Source organism: Dothidotthia symphoricarpi (genome assembly GCF_010015815.1).
Source record: "Dothidotthia symphoricarpi CBS 119687 unplaced genomic scaffold P153scaffold_29, whole genome shotgun sequence".
In the NCBI taxonomy this organism is placed as follows: Eukaryota; Fungi; Ascomycota; class Dothideomycetes; order Pleosporales; family Dothidotthiaceae; genus Dothidotthia; species Dothidotthia symphoricarpi.
In genome coordinates this window covers 190233-210475 of record NW_022985036.1, presented here as the reverse complement: position 1 = coordinate 210475, position 20243 = coordinate 190233, and the positions used below count along the sequence as shown (strand labels likewise).

Genomic DNA, 20243 nt, shown 5'->3' with positions numbered 1-20243 from the left:
ACTTACTAGTAACTACGTATTAACTACCTCTACTTCTAGACTAGTTCTCCTACTAGTCCTCTAAGTCTACTAGTAGGCATAGTTAGTGTATAGTTACTAGAAACACTTACTAGTAACTACGTATTAACTACCTCTACTTCTAGACTAGTTTTCCTACTAGTCCTCTAAGCCTGCTAGCAGGTTAGAGTTAGTAGACAGGTAGTAATACTTAAAAATAAAAGAATTATATTTTATTATATAGGAAAAAGTGTATTATTAGCCTTTATATAGCTACCTAATTTTTACTACTAGCTAACGCTAAATATATAACTAGTATTACTTTCTACCTCTCTTTCTTTAAGGCTTTATACTTATATTTAGTGTTAGCTTAAAACTACCTATTCTAATTTAGTGTTAGCTTAAAACTTTCTATTCTAATTTAGTGTTAGCTTAAAACTTCCTAATTAAGATTAGCTCTATCTAACTATTTCTAGATATAAAACATTAAATAACTCTTTAAAATTAAGAGATATTATATTAAAACTTTTATAAAAGAGAGTACAGAGCAGGACGTATGTAATAGTAGTAGTACAGTATTAGAAATCTAAGTTCTAACTATAATATTATTACTATTAGACTCCTATTTATATTTTAATTTTCGCTATATCCTACTAAATTTTAGAGGTGTCTACAACCTAAAGGAGTATAATAGTACTCTATAGAGATACTAAGCTATCTAATAGGTTATAAGAATAGTAGCTTATAAAAGCACTACGCTATCTAATAGGTTATAAAGATAATAGCCTATAGAGGCACTATAGTGTCTAATAGGTTATAAGAATAGTAGCCTATAGAAGTACTATAGTATTTAATAGGTTATAAGAGTAGTACCTTAGAAGAGAACTAAGCTATCTAATAGGTTATAAGAGCTATACCCTATAAGAGTATTAAGCTATCTAATAGATTATAAGAGTAGTACTCTATAAAGGTACCTAGCTATTTAATAAGTTATAAGAATAGTATATATACTCTATATATAAATAGTAGAGAGTTAATAACTTATATAATTTCTATTAGACTATAGGCTAGGTATATAAAGGTACCTATAATACTATAGAGCTTCTAGACTATCTAATAGTTTTAGTAGAGGTAGTAAAATAGTTAATAGATATAAAAAGGTTATAGTAATAATATAGTAATAATATAGGTAGGTAGAGCTTACGTAATAGTAGTAATATAGGTTATTAAAAACGTTATAGACTTTAGTTAAACTATATAATAGTAGTAAGAGTAAGTTAGTAAACTTTACTCTAATAATATAATAGTTCTAGTAGACTTTAGTTAGACTATACTATAGTAGTAAGAGTAAGTTAGTAGACTTTATTTTAATAATATAATAGTCCTAGTAAACTTTAGTTAAGCTATATAATAGTAGTAAGGTAAGTTAGTAGACTTTAGTTAAACCCTATAATATAAAACTAGAGTAGTATAGGCTATAGTTACTAGATATTAACTTAATATCTACTAACCTAATTTATATAGGCCTAAAATTAAATTATAAAGATATTGTACTATTTAATAGATTATAAGAATAGTAGCCTATAGAGGCACTATACTATTTAATAGGTTATAAGAATAGTAGCCTATAAAAGTACTATACTATTTAATAGGTTATAAAAATAGTAGCCTATAAGAGTACTAAGCTATCTAATAGGTTATAAGAGTAGTACTCTATAGAAGTACCTAGCTATCTAATAAGTTATAAGAATAGTATATATACTCTATATATAAATAGTAGAGAGTTAATACCTTATATAATTTCTATTAGACTATAAGCTAGGTATATAAGAGTGCCTATAATACTATAGCGCTTTTAGGCTATTTAATAGTTTTAGTAAAGGTAGTAAGATAGTTAATAAACGTAGAGAGGTTATAGTAATAATATAGTAATAATATAGGTAGGTAGAGCTTATATAATAGTAGTAATATAGGTTATTAAGAATATTATAGACTTTAGTTAAACTATACTATAGTAGTAAGAGTAAGTTAGTAGACTTTACTCTAATAATATAATAGTTCTAGTAGACTTTAGTTAAGCTATATAATAGTAGTAAAGTAAGTTAGTAGACTTTAGTTAAACTCTATAATATAAAACTAGAGTAGTATAGGCTATAGTTACTAGATATTAACCTAATATCTACTAACCTAATTTATATAGGCTTTATATAGGTTTCTATTTAACTTAAGTACTTTTTATTATTAAATAAGAAATAAAAGGTATATATACTAAGTTAGTAAAAAGCTATATAGAATAGTCTTTTTAGTAGTTATAAAAAGTACCTTATAGCTAGTAGCTTATATTTTAGGTTATATAATATAGCCTTTATATAAGTCTAACTATAGAGTTAAAAGAAAACTTTATATTTTTTTAACTTATAAGCTAGGTACTAGTAGTAGAATATATTTATTAAGGCTAATATTCTACTTACTTTTAAAATAAGGTATACCTAGAATATAGTTATTAAAGTTAGTATTACTTATAAAAAGTAGGTATAGAGTAACCTTATTAATACTTATATACTTATTTTATATAGCTCTATACTAATATATTTTTATAATCTTACTTATAGTAGGTAATACTTAAATAGTAGTATTATATAGTTAGTAGAGAATAGTTATAATATACTATATAAGTATAAAAGAGTACTCTAATATTATATTAATATATTTATAATATACTTTAAGTTTACTATATATATTAAAACTATTCTTAATCTATGTTAGTAATAATAGCTAAAATATAGTAGGTAGTAAAAGTAATATCTAGTAATAGTAGAAATTATTCTAAGTAAGCGTAGCAGTGTAGGTACTACTAGAAAATAATATTATATACTTTTACTTAGTTATAGAAGTAGTAGTAGTAATAGTAGTTATTATAATTAAAGTAAGTCTATAAATTATAGGTTTATTATTTCTAGTACGTATTAATAGTAGCTTATACTCTAGAATGTATTAAAAATTACTTTCTATAAATAAGTATACTATAAACTTAGATAATAGTATAAACTTTATCTTAAGTATAAAATATAATAATAATATTTAGTTAATAGTAGAAAATAAAGTAAAGTCTACTTTTAGGTAAAAAAGATAGCTTAATATAGAAATCTATATTCTATTCTTTTAAAATACCTCTTACTCTAGTAAGTATATCCTCTTAATTTTTCTATACGCTCTCCTTAACTTGTTATATTCCTAGTTAAGTGCGCTGTTCGTAATATCCGCGCTATTCTGCCTATTAATTACACTAGGAATCTCTCTAACTTCTAGTTACAAGATTTCCTTAACTATATTTTTAAGGCTCTGCTGTTTCTCTATCTCTTCTTACTTGCAACAAATCTTGTTGTCCCTGTTGTCGTGTTGTTTAAGTAGCAGAATACGCCTTCTTTAAGTTCTTAATAGTATAAGCTATTGGGCCTAGTGGTAGTAGTGCCGTACCTTAACCGACTATAGACTTACCTGTATTCTCTTCAGCTTGGGGAGTAACTAGTCCCTCCAGTTTGCTTAAATTGTCAGCGTATTCGAGTGTCTGTTTCTTGAGCTCCTCGTAAGCGGCATCGCAGGCGTCGCAGCGCATCTGTAGTTTAACGTAATCAGACTTGAGTTTGAGGTTCTGCTTCTCAAGCTTCTTGAAGCTGGCATCGTGCGCGTTAATGCGTGCTTTAAGTGCATAAAGCTCTGTAGCAATATTCGTGAGCTCAGCCGTATAGTCAGCTAAAGAAGCAATCTCAGCTTAAGCTATGTTAGAGGCGTTCGCGACAAGCTGTTAAATACTATTCGCAAGAATTCGAACACAAGCAGCAAAGTCTTTAATTATATAATTATTAACCGTTCCCCCGAATCGCGGCGCATCGAGATAATGACAAGCCATAGCGATTGCTTGGAGGTCAGTATTGAGTTCAATTTCAATGTCAACTGATGCGACATATTCACCGGCAATGAGCCGTTCCAAGTTGGCGACGAGCCAGTTGCTGCTAGCGGCGAAGTCGCTGATCGTGTCGTCAGTTACCATATCCAAGAGCTTAACCTTCCAAACTTTTGAACACATGCGAACGATATAAAGGAATGCATCACGGGTATAGTGATCCAATAGGTACCAGTACCGTGGCATATCTCCTTCTTCACGAAGCTTCCCATGAGCCCTTATCCATTTGTCCTCGGCCTTCAACATCCGCTCCTCGGCGTCGAAAAGATCGCTGTCTTCCTGTTCCTGTTCGTCCTCGCTACCAGACTCTCCATCGACGCTTATCGAACGACGCCATGAGTCTTCGTCATCCACCTTTGCATTGTCGTTCCCAAAATCGATAGAGTCGCGATTAACAATATCACGACTCAATTCGCATAGCAGGGACGGCGTTCCAGACTCTGAATGTTCTGTGGTTGGAAGGCCATCGAGCTCCTCGTGTCGGGATTGCTGAACTTTCGGTGAGTTGGACATTGCTGACTTTGTGAAGAACGGTATTTTGAAAGGTGTTGAGAGATGATCCAACAAAGTTGATTCAATAAGAAGCGTGTTCAAGAAGTTCCTCTTTGCAATATAGACTTTACGTACAAGAGCAGGGGCATCTTTTATAGAGAACGGGATGGAGGCAGTGAACGTCGAGTAAGCAGTATTGTGCACGTTCACGTCAACAGTGTTCTTACAAGGTAAACTCCATCTAGCGTACAAAGTAGAAGCATTGTGCTACATCAAGGCAGCACTTCGTCTCATTGTGAAGGAGTTTGAACTTGGACGAATCCCAGTTTGCCAGACAATCGATAAGCTGGCCTTGGCGAGCTGGACCCTGTTGGCAGAGCGACGAACATCACAACACGAGCCGCGAGCAACAGCCTGCAATGCTTCAACGCGCCCACATCTCCCTCCAGCAGCACATACCGGCCTGTCCAGCGCCACAATGAAGCGCGCACGCTCCGAAGAGGGCATCTCCACGCCATGCATCGCCGCCCCCAAGCGCCGTCGCGTCTCCCTGCCAAATGCAGCTGCACGCGCAGACGCGAAGGCGGGAATTCTCGGCTGGGCGCTCGCCGTCTCGGAAGCTGGCGCCCCGCAGTCCATGGTCGAGCAGACCATGGCCGACGGTCGTGCGCGCATGCCACGAGTCCCCAGCCCGCGCCGGCGCGAGTCCAAGGCCAGCTATCGCCAGCGCTCCGTCAGCCCGACCAAGAAGCCCACCGAATACCGCAGCATCTACCTCAGCGAGGCCGGCGTCTTCATCGACCACTGCCATGACGTGCCCGCCGCCGCCGCCGCTGCCCTGGACGAGGCCGTGTTGGATGCTGGGCTGCAGGCAGACATACACCGGATTGCCGACGAGTACTGCGGGAACTGTCGGCAGTCGGCCAAGGACGGCGCCGGCGAGAGCGAGTGGAGGGCCGACCTGATGGGCGCTGTGATGCGGAAGCTGGTAAGCACCTCCAACCATAACAGGCCACGACATCAGCTAACAACGCGGTGCAGGCGCGTCTTCCCCCGTGGAAAGACGTGCTCAAGTCCAGCGCGGCGGAGAAGCCATGGCGCGCCGAACTCAAGCCCGTGCGCTCGACAGCAGCCCCTCTTGCTCGCCCCATGCCGCCGCCCATCCTCCTCTCGCACCGCTCCTTCTCCACACTCTCCACCGTCTCCGACCTACTTGGCCTCGACACCCGTGATCTTGAAACAGCCTCCGACACGCTCTCTACAACAACAACCTCTACCTACCTTACTGCCGCCGAGTCCGATTCCGACCCTGAAGCCCTCTCAACCCCCAAACCAGACCTCAGCATCGGCCTTGCCCACGCCTGGTTCTCAACACCCCACCAGCGCATCCTCGCCCGCCCCGCCCTGCACAGCGACCCCCATCAGGCCAAAATCGGCCTGCACTTCCCCTTCCTCATCTTCGAGGCCAAGAGCGCGGGGAGCCTGTTTGGCGCCCAGAACCAGGCTGCTGTGGGCGCGGCGTGCATGTTGCGCATACTGGAGGGCGTGGGGTGCGACGGGGTTGTGTGGAGTGTCGCGACGGAGGGGGCTGTGCATGAACTTTGGGTTCATCATAGAGTTGAGGGGAAATATCACAGTACATTTGTGGACGTGTGGCGCATGACAGATGCAAGGGGTGCGAGGGCATTTATGGGCGCGCTGGGGAGGATCCTGAAGTGGGGAGCGGGGACATTTGCGGGGAGGGTGCTGGCAGGATTGGATGGGTTGGGTGGAGCAGAGGAAGCTTGGTGAGGATCTTGCAGAGTGATGAGATATCTGGATAGGAGTTGGTCTACGCGTTTGTTCATTTCATGATGTCCTTGCTTCAATACGAGTGCAAAGAAAATCAACATGTTGTTTCACCATCGTGAGATCTTGGTTAGGGAACCGACCACTGATGTTGCTTATCGGGACTCACTCTCTGCTTGATGAGCGTGTTTCAGCATATTGCACACGACTCTCATCGCTCTCGACTCAATTATCCCAGAACTTCTGTGCTGACAATGTGAGTTGTGGGGTCCCAGGAAATCTTTTCGTTGGTATCGTATCTAGGCTCGCGAAGTGATCGGGTGGCCATCTTCGTCGCTTCTGTAAACACATTGTTGGGAGATTTTCTTCTGAGCTTCAAGTCGCTTCGTGCACACATTGGACATGTAATTGAGAGGGAATGTTCATCAATGTATGTAATCAATGGAAGATTTCATAGCTCAAAATCTCAAGCCAGTTTGAGTAGGTCGACCTCCTACTGCAGCTAATCCTGCGGCCAGATTTGGAATCTAGATTAGTGATGAGATGGAAGTGTAGTAGGAAATTTGCACTCGAGGTATCTCAGCTTGCAATTGCAAAATCCAAGAACTGAATGGTGTGGATAGGTGAAGGTTTTGGGCGCGGAGGTTTCTAGAATCGCACGTGACGTTGTGGGCCTGTGCTCTGTTGGTTGCCACATCTGTGCCGGCGCCTGAATAGCTACACTCAGCGGCCGCTCACGTTGAAGTACTCCGACTAGATACCAGCACAAAATTTCACGTCGCATCACCAGTAAAAACTTCGTAAACAAAACCATGTCTGACCGAACTCCGCGCCGCCCGCCTCCCAGCACCCCGCTGCGGAACCCGACGCTCTCCGAGCGCACGTCGCGCACCCTCGCCCCCATCATAGCCAATCGGCGGGCACTGGCCCTGCGCGGTGAAGGCCTTGCGCGGGTCGAAGACGCGTCGGCTCTCTTCCCCGAGCCCGCTTCGCCGCCGAAACCGCCAGGTTCATACCTGAGGATGGCGCCGAGGCGAATGGGCGCGAGCTGTAAGATACTAGAAAGAATGCGCAGGATCCGCATTATCACAAATCGCGATTCTTTCAAAGTTGCTTACATTCATTTTTCTGTAGATGCGCCTCGATTGGAGAACGATCGCGGCGGAGATGTTGCTGGCCAAGGTAGTTTCCTACCATGAATTCCATGGCGCGCCTCATGGCCTATGCAAAATCTCACCAATGCGCTCTCATATCATGACTAAATGTGTACCAGACCAGCGCAGATACGAGGCCTCCGGCCCGCCCCAAACCCCCTCCCGGCCCCCTCCCACCACCACGCCCCGTCTGGGCCTCATGAGCAACAGTGCTCGACGCCCTCGCCGCGCGTTCATGTCGCCGCTTGCTGCTCCGCTGAACCAGCCGAGCTTTGCTCCTGCTTCGCGCTGGGCGCCGCCTGTTCGCCGTCCTGCCGCCTTGGGTTTGGCGGAGGAAGAGAAGACGGTGCTGGTGGAAGAGAAGGGGGAGGAAGGCCAGGTGGCTGGAGAGGGGGAGGTGGAGGAGGAGAAGGAAGTTTGAATATTGTAGATAGTGTCTTGCGTTCTGTTCTCTTTCTGTTTTGAAGTTTGTTTTCGTGTTGTAAATAATAAGATTCTGTGTTTCTAGGATTTCTTTCGCCATTATTGTGAGTGATATCAAGGCATTATACTCACCTCATGATGCGGAATCATTATTAGTTCTCATTGTTTCCTTTATCCTGTTCTGAAAAATGTTTCTAACCTTCACAATATTCTCCTCTTGAACTCCTAGACTTGCCTGTAATTCCAACTTCTTATTACAATGCATTAACGTACCCCAAAGCAGTATCACATATCTGGGTCTAAAGTACGTGCGATCCTAGAAAAGTCGTCAATGGATCCAAATGGAAAACCGCTTCGGGTCCGGAGGTCAGTGTGAAAATCAACCAAGAACACCATTTTCCTGACCCGAGATCATGGCTCCAGCGATTAAATCTGAGCGAACCGAAGCTCGTAGTATGGTGTATGCCAGGTTTGAGAATCAACTCCATTCACCATGGACTCGCAATCCCGAGATCGAGGTTCTTGTGTTGGCGGAAACCCTTCCGGCCGCTCTGGTATTGTTCCTGTTGATGTTCTCATGGCTGTCGTGATAGTCATCGTGCTTGAAATTATGAACAAGCAGAAGCTTTGAATCGGTCCACAGTTCCGAGTCGGACGGCCAATACCATGTAATGAACATGCTCAAAGAAGGCGCCGGAACAGCCGCTTGGTACACATATCATCAGTCGCTAGATGTATGCGCACAGGAGTGCTTCCTAGAGATAGCAAGAATCTCGACTTTCTAAGCAGTGAACGTACCGAAGGTTGTACATTCATCCTCGATTTTCTCCAGGGACGAGACTGATCAGAATAAGTAATCGGCACAGGACTTGACTTGGTTCTCGCGAGTGCTGTACCAGTGATTGCTTTCCTTCCAGCCACTCTAGAAATACTCGGAGACCTGAACTGGTATATCTGAGCCGCACAACCTTGACAAGTCCTCAACTTCTCCGCATACAGTGGTCTTGGTTTTTCCCAGTACAGGTGATATCGTCACTGAGCTGTTTCTCCAATACATAGCCGGCATAATCATCATCTCGAAATAGATTCTTTTGGAGGGGCCGAAGAATAATTCAGGCAGTAAAGTATTCTCGAAATCACTCCAGTGACAATCTTCTCTTGTGCTTTGAGGTGCCCAGTGCGTATTACGTCAACGAAGTACCCCGGTACCTGATTCAGGGTATCTCATTGCTTCGTTTCCATCTGGTCTCGATATTTCAAGAAGCTCTCTGAGGATCGAAGCGACTGAGCTAAAATCCCGATACATGTGCTACTCTATCTACTTATGCATCGTGTGCGGATCGTTGAAACCAGCATTCGTGTTCAAAGTTCGTGAGGTCAAGCCGCGCAAGATTATCCTTACTTCAAGCCGTAGTGTATTAATTCCGTCGTGATTCCCCGGCCGTTATATCTGCGAAAGAATGAGGCAAGCAGCTTTGCCACGGCATACTCTAATACTGATTATGCGAAGTTGGCCAAATTCGTTATACTACGAACCAACCAAAACGAACTCGTGTATATCTGCCCAGGTGAGAACCTCTTCAGGGAGCTCAGCAGGTCTCAAGGCGTAATCAAGGCGAGATACCTTCATTTCAACTCAGGGGGTCTTGCTATCATGAGAAGCAGGCGCTTCTTCCATGCTTAATTTGGGGATTCTGTGAGACTATTATTGAGCACCGCCACAAGGGTTGATATTGGTTGAATCTTGTAGAAGGTTTTTGAGTTTGCCGGATCTCAGTGAGCTGAGCATAATGCCAGTGTAGTTTATCCCTACCAGCTAGACGAAGATAAACAATGGACCGGATTACCTACAGAGAAAAACGGGCCAATTGCAACATCACTTTACAGTCTCCCGCAGTTTCCTTCTCGAGATGCGCTCATTTTACAGGTTTGTATTTGCGTCACGAAATGCTGAGAAAAATTGCTTGATATACCGTCTTGGCTTCAGCGGTACATCTCCCGATTCGACTCGTAAACGCGGAGAACTTCCAGCCTTCTGATATTGTCCTGGTATGCCATTTCCCCTCCGTCGTCCAGCAGAGCTTGTCAAGAAAGCCAAACTCAGCAATATAACACTAATCGCATTGTTTACTGCGAAAAATCTTCCAACTGCTTGTTGTCAAATTCCTAGCTCTCAGCCTTTCCACGTACTTCTATCTTTCGAGGTCCTCGTTCACCTTTCCCTGATTTAATTAGGCATGGCCAATGTCCGACAGTGAATAGGCAACGGTACCTTGCTACCGATCTCAGCCTGTGATACAACTCAAAATAGGACGATAGTCTTGCAATGCCCACTTATCAGAAAGAGGCGTTCCTTGATGTTGAAACTCTCCTACGCAATTCTCGCTACAGGCACATCTGAAATGTTCTTTCTATTCTATCAATCGTCTTCCTGCACGAGATCACCGGCAATACCCCATAGCATTCATCTACTTACCCCGACGCGACGGACACAGTTGCATACACGTCGGGAGTAGGTAGTCGAGCTCGTCAAGTTCGTCCAAACCTTTAGTTCTGTCTTACTTGTGTTCATTTGCGGTGATAATACAGAAACTTTTGACGTAGCTATGGTTTTGTGATTGCTGTGAATGATGTATCCAAGACGATCTCGCGGTGGTCTATCCCCAGACCATGGCTGATAATGGCAACAGTTGCTACATACTCGTCGTATACATTCTTCGCGGACACAACAAGTTTTAGAAATAGTGAAGTGACATTTTCCTGATCTTGAGTAGAGAGTCCTTCTGATAGCTGGGAATCTGATAGCTCCCAGCCTGAGAGTATGGGGTTTCCATATCATTCGGTCTGAAATCCTCGTTCCATCAAAGCCTGAGCGTTATAGAGGACATAATCTTCTTGAGCTCTCAGATTCCATGTAGAGAACACGTCCTCATTGTCCGGAATCAACTTAAGCAGATCGCCATTCCCATCCAACTCAAGGTATGACTGCTTCCCAACTCAATCACTTCACCATGAGCAAAACTGACGGCAAGCACCCAAGGTGACATACTCGTAAGGCATTGGTGCAATTCAGTCGAGTTCAAGCATGACGCACGCGAGAAGAATGCACTGGGTTGTGAGTAGCTATTACGACCATAGCAGAACTTCTCTGATCATGTAACCCGGCCGAGAAGAACCAAGGCCTTGCCAGGTATGCAACTGACTGTCCCAGAGAAGTGATCGAAAGGTACTGTGCTGAAGAACCCACTAGTAAGGCCAAGCTAAGCGCCGTGAATATATTCATCCATCTTTGGAGCATCGGGTCGCCATTCCCATGTACCATTTCTATTCTACAGGAGAGATTTAGTGAGCCGGATGTTAGGTAGTTATCCAACGAGACTTTACATGGCTTTTCTCCAGGAGTATCACAACGGCCGAGCCGTACTCAGACCAGCCCGGGCCATGCTGAAATGCAATATGAATGCAGTGTAGTACTTTTCTACCGATCTTGAATATAATGCTGAAAGTGAATATAAAAATCTCATCCCCTTCGCACAGGTTGTTAAGCATCAACATAGTCATCTGTGTTTGCAGGAGGACTCCAGACGCAGTATCTTACCGTCTTGCCCAAGTTCATGATCGCCTACACCAACATGGAGCATACCTAGAAATAGAAAATGTGTATACTGTGAAATTGATTGTTCAACCAATAACCCGAGGTAGGACGACTCTAGTAGATAGAGATACTCTTGACTACACCGCTGCATATTTAGCGGAACTCGTCAACGGCTCCTCATCTGCAACATCGATGTTGAGTTGATTGTCAACTACCTCGGTTCGCAGCGAGCTTGATAAACTCCAGTTATCACTACTAACGTTCTATCAGCGAAACTTGTCTTCACTCCCTGGGCGGAAATAGCATAAGAGGTCAACTTGGTGATCATTTCTTCTTCATTCGCATTAAAAAGCAAAAGGCCGATGTTGCAACCTGCGTTGGGAAATAGGTTACCACTCACACCAAACTTGGAGATTTCTTATCTGTTGCTCCGGAATCATCTCTATCTTCGCTGATCTCGATCGATACTGTCGTGACACCCAAGGAAGTCTATGTGAAACATACCCATCTCCTGTCAAGAGGTGAATAAGAGTCATATGAGACAATTGCGATGTACTTACCTCTTCACTATACAATGGTCCTATCAACGGGTAATAAGCATATGTCGTGGTCAACCCCTGAACGGGCTTGTTGAACCCGCGGATTTTGGCCAACAAGTTTGTGTACCACAAGTAAAGAACCTTAGAACTAAAACTCTGTGCCGAGAAAACTTTAAAGACGGACATTATACCAGCTTGTCGACGCAATCTGACTGGCCAATAGTCGGGCCGAAATCCGCGGGTTCAACGAGCCCGTCTATAGGATAGACCGAAAGTTCCTGACTCTCAAAAGGTCTACATGTGAACAGCCTGTCACCATGTCTCCCCAGTAATGGTGTTGTTCAAACATTCGCTACGTAGTAGTCTTGGCATTCAATGAGTTTTGTGCTAGAGCATCGGCGGATTTGCGGCATCTCGATAAATCAATGACTGGAGTGGAAATCGATTTAGTAAACTTGAATGACTACACTTTCGACATCCGCGCACGGAACCTCATCAAGATGTTACCATTCATAGATTGTGCATGTATTGAAGTTGAGTCCGATTGCTTCCCAGGTTTTGCGGCGATAATAGAAGGCGCAGGCAAGTTTGTCCTCGCTGCAAACAATATCCTTGCATGAAGCAGCAGTGAGTTAAGCCTACTCACACGTGATTTCGTTAGGACGGCAAGGTAAAAAGATGAGGTATATACCTGGGCAGGCCGGCATCCCTTAGGAAGGCTAAACATTCAATCTTGCAGACATCAGCTCTCACTTCAGGCTGGATTTGAGCAGTCGGCGCGGAAAAGATTATACCGATGACCATCGATTGAACATTAATCCCGTTGTTGTGATGTGATGTTGCAGCATTAATCTTGGAAGCTCCATCAGACTCGCTTCATCGCATCTGCTTGATAGCTTTCGCTCACGAGAGAGGTCTACGCATCATGCCATCTCGATAAGAATAGAGAAACCTATTCTGCCCAACCGGTCTAGAACGAAAATTGTCCTATATTCGGAGCTACTCATTTCCTCAAGTGTATCACCGGCCGCGCCAGATGAGTATCGAGTCCGAGAATCGGTACTGGGATGCACAAAGAATTAATAGGACTCGACGAGCTTCAGTACTAGACTGTCTAAACTTTAACAGAAATTCAACCGAGCATCGAAAGTCAATACTGATATACTACTTATTAGGATAAATTTTGGTGGAGGAGAGCACTTCATTTGGATTCTCAGTCCCGCAGTGGACGCCGATAATCAATGGTGCCCCAAATAGTGATCATCTACTCACAATGTGGTACATGCGGGAGAAAATGCATCTCGGTACATAAAAGCTAACTTCGAGTTCTGGCAATAACAGCACCTCCCAAGCAGACCCTCGAGAGACTCAACTCGAGAGTGTAAAGTTTGTAGATGTGAAACGATTAATTAGGTTTGATTTCTCAATACTTGTGTTTTTCTCAGATTGGTGCATCACTACACCCAAAGAACACTTACTGAGCTTTTCGCGGAGAACGTACAGAAGCTTCCTTCTGATTTCACGAAGTGCAAGGTGAGCATATAGCATACCGGGCCAGCTTCTTCGCCCTTATATATAACCGCAGCATTGTTATGCAGCTGTAAATAGCGAAATTTGCTCTTACCTTTGAACAATTGAAATCTCAGATTATTATTAAACCCCCGTACTATAGATTTCCAGACTTTAACCCAAAGCAAGTACGATAGCTGTTTGTTACGGATATAGTTTTTAGCTCGTCTTAATTGTACGTAGATCTAGCGCTCCCAGCTCATTATACATCAGGAACATATTACTATCCACAGAGGGTTTGTTTCCGTGCCGTTGAAAACATTATGCTTAGGCGTCTATCTTGCCTGCAATGAACTGAATCCCCAGCCTCGCACTTTGGCTCAGAATGAGATAACCAAAAACCGGCGATTTTAGGAGAAAACAGCGAGAGTGCATACATATATCCAGTTAATCACACGGAAAAGAGACTGGGTTATAACTATTTGCGTTTCGTGGATTTTTGGCCTGCATCGGATCCTTAACAATTAACCCTTCAACGCTTTTCAAGTTAGCTTGGTCTAGTAAGATTTGTCTCGGTGCAAGTTCAGAAGAATGCCTTCAAGCTGCTCGCAATCAACATTCCGATAAGTCTGGAATTCTGGAATGCCCTTTCAACCGTCTGTCGAAAAATGTGCTCGGCTAAGCACAGAAGAACAAACATAATATCACGAAATAAACATAACAAGTGTATAGCCTTGAGACATTCTCATTGCTGGAAACCGGGTGGCCAAAACTAATAAGACGAGAGACGATGGTTGTACAGAGACTCTCCCACTACCGCATCACCGAAAGTAGGTTGTTAAGCCATGTTCTGAGCGAGTCACTCCGGGTGAAACCCCTATCACGTGAACTAGCGTTCACATCAAATTATAAGTACTTTTTTGCGCACATCTGTTACATCTATAGCTAACCCGAGATCAAAACTTTATTAGGAAGAACTCTCGAAGCTACTTACAACGTTGCGAGCAAGGGTATGATATTGCACATCTCTTGACTAACTCGGCACATGATGCCGAGTGCAATTTCACTGTGTACTATAATAATTGCTGCGGCATCGTCCAGAGTCTCTCGAGTTCATTATCGCGGACTGGTCTAATTATTCAGGTCGATGAGAAGACGCCCAAGGACCCATTAACACGTCTTAGGGATGTGCTTCATATCAATCGGCGACCCATTCGCACCAATGTCCCTTGGAGTGCAGGCCTGCTTATGCTCCGATGATGTATACTGACTTCTGCAGACCGTGTATTACTATAGCGAGAAAGTCTGCACACTCGCCTCAATAGTTACGATCTGGGAGCGACATAACTCTGCTAGGGTCGATCAAATCCCCCTTTTTATCGATGAGAACAATGTGAACCACACCAACCTATTACATACATTTCCCAGAACATGAGAGCACGACATCGTATCTCTGCTAGGAATAGTTGTACTAAAGAACTACCAACTACACATTCAAGCAGTCAACATCTGAGTAGAGAGGTGTCGCACCCAGATAATCAGGCGTAGACAAAGGCGATATTTCACTATAGTTGGCACAGCATTGTAGATTCTTGTACCCGATAGCTTACGGACGAAGAATTAGGTTAACATACAAAGGTTATCAACTGGGGCAATCCTCATGATTTCATTTCAGGAGTTAATCACAAACAACCCTTCCTCGAATACCCGGATGTTAATTGCCGTGATACTGAGGGGTTTTGGGAAAGTAGCGAACGTCTCATTTGAGTCGTCAGTATCAAGATACTCCAGGCAATATCACCCGAGATCCGACTAATACAACCGAATTTGCCAACGGTGATGAAATTACACTGGTATAACGACAACCATATTCGACCGGATGAACACGGTCCAGAATCAGGAGCACGGGAGCAAAATATGGTTGCTTGCAAACAGGTAGGAAGCTATCTTATCATTGTACCAGAAAGCGGCTTAATCGCGAATCGAATCGATGCGGTTATGTCACTACCTTACCGGAATAATGGGTACGAACGTCATTTATAAATTCCAACCTCGTACATTGTTTAAAACATGAAGTTTTCGAAAGATTGTCCATACTCTAGTCCTCGTGGACGCCTACTCTGTCATGGTTGTAAGCTTACTAATCTTCGCTCCATGCCCTCGGAATATCTAATTTCATATTCATACGCCTTTGCGATTCGCATTATGAGTACTTTTACGCTCAATAGTCCTCTATTGTATAGTAACCTCTCTTGCTTTTCCTCTTTCGAAGGACTTCGCCGTTTTCACTGCCCTATTGCGCTTGTCATTCCCCTGGCAAGCAGATTTTTACACGAACTTTTCAGAGTCTCAAGAATGTTGATGTGGACGAAGACCTGCGTAGTTGCTATCCTGAGCCGAAAGGTTCGTAAGCCATTGAGCTTGACGGCCAGGAATTTGGAAAATTATTACGTACTCGCACACGTTCATATCGAGACTGGCAAGTCTTCTTGGAGATGTTATCTACGTTTCGAAAAGTCCTCTGTTATCCTTGGAATACTTGAGTGTTTCAAGGAATAGGGGATCTCGGTTGTCGCAAATTCCATCTGGAACTGGGACGGAACGTTGAATCTTTCAAATCTCAAGTCATGAGTATTTTGCACGACGTACCTGGTATAATAAAGCAGATACCCTCAATGACTCTTGATGGGCATCATAGCAGTGGTTCTGTAAACTTTTTCGTGGTGTGTATCGTGGTTCATTGGGTTGTTCGTCAAAGGAAACTATTTGGAACAGTTCATATGGGAAACACCAACGACGCTTGAGATATTGATATCAGCTCCGGCTGACAGACCACTAGGCACACTCGTACTATGCTCAACCATTCAACGACTCTTTTCCGTTTCTTGGGTCATCAGTCAAGACTACCTCATCCCACGAGTCTCGGCGGAATTGAGTTGAGTAGTACAGCCAACAGAAATTCAACACACTAGACCCGCGATTTTAACCAGCTACTATTTACTGCGCTTTCAACCTACCTGCATATCCGGCTGGGAACTACGAGCGAGGACGGAACAAGAACAGATCATCCTAGAGCTCTTCGCCATTGCGTTAATGCTATAGGGGAACTTCGTGACTTTGCAGTTGTGAACCAGAGGCAGATATCATCCGCGGATGTGGGGTTTAGACATATATGTGAACCATCCAAGACAGTGTCATGAAGGGCAATCTTTGATCAACTTATGAGTTTTCTGCTGGATGTGCATATGTGTTATTGAATCTTCCTAATCTTGAATTACGGCCGATTAATCTCAAGTTTACCGCTTGGCTACAATTTCAATGAGTTTGCTCCAGTGTTGTGCCAAATGAAATCTACTCGACGATGTGAAATATGGACTTGCAGCCTGATTTGTCGTATTGGGAATATACCTCGCTCACACTCACTTTCCAAAATACCTGGAATGCCCACCTTGACATTCTTCGGGAGGGATTACAATGTACCTTACATCATTCTCATCATTTCGGGGCATCCGTGTCACTCATGGCTTTCGTACCTTGAATGATGGCATTTGCATCTCATGGAACTTTGATTGACTGCGACCACTCTATAGTCTTGGGTGAAGATCAGGAACAAGGGTTATGTGCCGGGGCCTGGAATCGTTGGAAAATATGTAGCTCGTTGATGTACTTCGGCGTGCGACTCAACATATAGTTGGCGTGCGTCCGTGGCTGATATTTTCTTAGAGGCCTTGTTCGCTTGCCCAGGCTTATTCCTACTAGTTGAGGGTGTCCACCCACTCTAGCGAGGCCCGACCCGAGATTAATATCTTATGACCAACGGTAGTAGAAACTATTAGCATTGCTCAAGATTATAGCCTGAGCCTGTAAGAACAGACTTCGTCTCTCTCATCTTACTAGCAGGTGCATGAAGCTTGCCAATGCAGTTCATACAAAGTTCCAAATGTGCTATGAAAACTTACTAAGTCTTATTGATTATCCTCTCTCAGCGCTCGAAATCCAGCCCACTCGTCAGAAAATAACCACGGGGGGATCGACGAAGTACCGCAATGCGCTAACGTGCAAAACCGTTACTCCCGAGGGCCCCTCGGTAACCCTACCCACTTCACAGTATCAATTGCCACAAGGCCGAGCTCTCTGAATTGAGTAACCAGTCTGCATGTGGTCACTCTACGAGTACAGTGCGAGAAACACAAGTACCAGGTTTCTAAATCACTCGCACTCTCAGGAATTTGCCCTCGCTGCCCGCTCCTTGAAAGCGCATTGCAGATGGTCCTGGAGCGTTACCAATGGGTATTCGCGGAGGCTTCACTTCGAGGCAAGGTAAGTTGTGGCACAGAAACTCAACAAGCGTCACACTGTGGGGCTGGAAGAATGCGAAGTGAGAATGCAAGCAAGTGTCAATCCTGCCCCTATGGCCCCTCCCAAATTTCACCGCTTCACGCATTTGCAGATCTTCTAAATTTCTAATCCGAGTTCAACACGCAACGATCACCTGCGGTCGATCTTCCATGCGGTCAATGACAGCGTCAATCGAAAGCACACCACGCCCGCGTCGGGGAGCGGCTTTTCGCGCCTGAGCGCCGATAAAACCTTCTTTCACTTCACCAAAACCTGCTCACCTCACCGCGGTCGCCTGATCGGACAATAGAGCCTCAATGCTTTCATGCCCGCGTGTTCACCTTGTCCAACATCTCACTTCGCCCTCTACTGCTACGTACCCCAACGCGACTCTAGTCTCAACACCGCACTTACGATGCCGCTATCCCTGTCGCCGCCCCGTTTCAATCGTACTCCAACCGGCGTACCCTCAATGTCCGCTTTCTCACCTCCAGGGACGCAGTATGACACCCCCACGCGCACTCGCTCCCGTACCGTCACGGAAAGCTCCACCGATCCAGCAGTAATCATCGCCGATCTGCACGCCAAACTCGATCACGTCACCCTTGACAACCAGGCCCTCATGAGAGAGAATACAGATTTGCGCCAAACGCTAGGCGGTCGTAACGCGCTGGTTGCGGCTTTGGAGAACGAGTTGGCGAGAGAGAGGGAGATAGCGGCTCAGGCGGAGCGGAAGGTGAGGGAGCTGAAGATGGAGAAGGCGGGGAAGGAGAACAAGGTCGAGAGCAAAGAGGAAATCAAGAAGGAGGGCTTCATCGGCAAGCTGTGGCACCGCTTGAGGAAGGGCGGCGATTGAGGTGAGTCATATCTGTCTGATTTGTAAACGTATGGCTGACGTTTTGGAGTAGCTGGCGTATACCATGAAGCTTTGTCGAGTTTGGCGCGATGCGAAAGAAGGGGGATTGCTGGATACTATGGATTGGTACTCGTTGTATGAGGAGCTCTTTTCGAATGCGTATACGCCTGAGGGGTGGGGTTGTTCACTCGGAATGCAATGAGACGGACTGACTATGGAACTATGATGAGGATGGATGGACCGGCGTTTTGGTTGGAAACAGTTCTTATAGGTGCCTGAAATTCAAAGTCGTCGTGCCCACAGCAATGAAAACATCCAGCTTCAGAAGATGTGCCTGGAAGTGAAGTGCTCCAGCAATTTCGTGACGATCTATAGGAAAAACACCCCAACCTCGATACTCTCCCAATGATAGTATAGCTTCAGTTTAACAGAAAAGAAATATCATTGAGTACCTCCATCACCACTCTTGTCAATAATGTCCGAAGCCTCGAGAAGACAGTCTCCCATCCATAAACCTTGCACGGCCTTGACAAGTTTGGATTTGCAGACACTACGGAAAAGTCAATCGCAAGAACAAAACCAGAGTCTGATCTCGGAGTACAACAACATGTTTAACGCAACTCAGTGATAGCTTCAGGCGGAACTACTGACTCTTCCTCGGCCTCCGATTGGCTTACTAGACCCACGCTAGCAAGATCGACAAACCGGACGAGAAAGTCAGGCGCACGTGTTTGCAAGAACTTCAACGTAACGACGTGAGCTCGCGCACAGCATAGCGAAGTCAAGGAAATTGTATTTACTGAAACTCACAATACCGTAGCGCGATCTCGCTACGAACCGTTCCACACATCGTACCTGCATCTGAGCACCTGGATGCCTATAACTTCACCCCCTCTATATCCTGCACTCCCCACAACTCGGTGAGCTGGTTCATCCTGACCTCCCATTCTTCTACTCTTGCAATGCAGTGACCTTGGCTCTTCGCGCGCCACTCCGTCCCACTTTTGCAACTACCTTACATATTCCAGCCCCGCCACCAAACGAATTCCACTTCCACGACTCCAACACCCTATCTTCCCGACACCTCTTCCTGAAAGCCCTCCACCCCCCTTGTCATTGCACCGAGTTCCGAAATCTTTTTCCATCCACAGGCTGAGATTCGTGCCGGCTTGGCGTGGGTCAGCGAGTCGAGCCGGTCGTGAAGAACCTCGTACCTCGCAGTTGGTGCAGCGAGATCAGTGTCCAGGCTGTAGTCAGACATAGCAGGCATAGTAATGAGAGGGGGGGTATATGCGCCAGTCCATTCACGCCTTCCGGAATCGATTTCCATTGCTGTGATCTTCTCCGCAATCTCCGCCGCATCCCATTGGTCGATGTCTTTCCTCGCTCTTCCCTGAGCTCTGCTTCTGCGCGGACTTCGTGAGTTTTCGGCGTGGATGAGCAGTTTCTGACAGGCCTTATACCTATTCATTGTGCGGCGAGATTCGTAAGGCGCTACTGGGTAGACTAGGGGGGTGCTTACAGGTAAAGTCGACATTCGTTGATGTATGTATATGGAAAGACTTGTCGATATAATCCGCTGCATTAC

At 44.5% G+C, this 20243-nt stretch overlaps 4 protein-coding genes across 4 annotated transcripts; 3 read left to right on the top strand and 1 right to left on the bottom strand.

The window, feature by feature from the left end:
• Positions 1-2384: 2384 nt before the first annotated feature.
• P153DRAFT_435841 (uncharacterized protein) lies at positions 2385-4720 on the bottom strand (the record flags this gene model as incomplete). The annotated part of the gene is made up of 6 exons (XM_033673185.1): positions 3811-4720; positions 3496-3750; positions 3365-3385; positions 2604-2618; positions 2469-2486; positions 2385-2419 (listed from the first exon to the last, which is right to left on the bottom strand). The coding sequence occupies exons 1-6, from the start codon at positions 4472-4474 to the stop codon at positions 2385-2387; spliced, it is 1008 nt and encodes a 335-aa protein (XP_033517997.1). The 5' UTR covers positions 4475-4720.
• Positions 4721-4858: 138 nt separating this feature from the next.
• Positions 4859-6665, top strand: P153DRAFT_435840 (uncharacterized protein). Its single transcript, XM_033673184.1, has 2 exons — positions 4859-5441; positions 5495-6665. Exons 1-2 carry the CDS (start codon positions 4932-4934, stop codon positions 6242-6244), a joined length of 1260 nt encoding a protein of 419 aa, XP_033517996.1. The 5' UTR covers positions 4859-4931; the 3' UTR covers positions 6245-6665.
• Positions 6666-7053: 388 nt separating this feature from the next.
• Positions 7054-7816, top strand: P153DRAFT_361925 (uncharacterized protein; the record flags this gene model as incomplete). The annotated part of the gene is made up of 3 exons (XM_033667044.1): positions 7054-7291; positions 7376-7423; positions 7515-7816. 3 exons carry the CDS (start codon positions 7054-7056, stop codon positions 7814-7816), a joined length of 588 nt encoding a protein of 195 aa, XP_033517995.1.
• Positions 7817-17727: 9911 nt separating this feature from the next.
• Positions 17728-18655, top strand: P153DRAFT_391440 (uncharacterized protein; the record flags this gene model as incomplete). The annotated part of the gene is made up of 2 exons (XM_033671068.1): positions 17728-17781; positions 18110-18655. The coding sequence occupies 2 exons, from the start codon at positions 17728-17730 to the stop codon at positions 18653-18655; spliced, it is 600 nt and encodes a 199-aa protein (XP_033517994.1).
• Positions 18656-20243: the final 1588 nt, after the last annotated feature.

Coding starts and splice junctions, on each gene's coding strand:
- P153DRAFT_435840 (XM_033673184.1), top strand. CDS start 4,932: ATGAAGCGCGCACGCTCCGAAGAGGGCATCTCCACGCCATGCATCGCC. Junction 5,442..5,494: donor GCGCTGTGATGCGGAAGCTG/GTAAGCACCTCC, acceptor AACGCGGTGCAG/GCGCGTCTTCCCCCGTGGAA.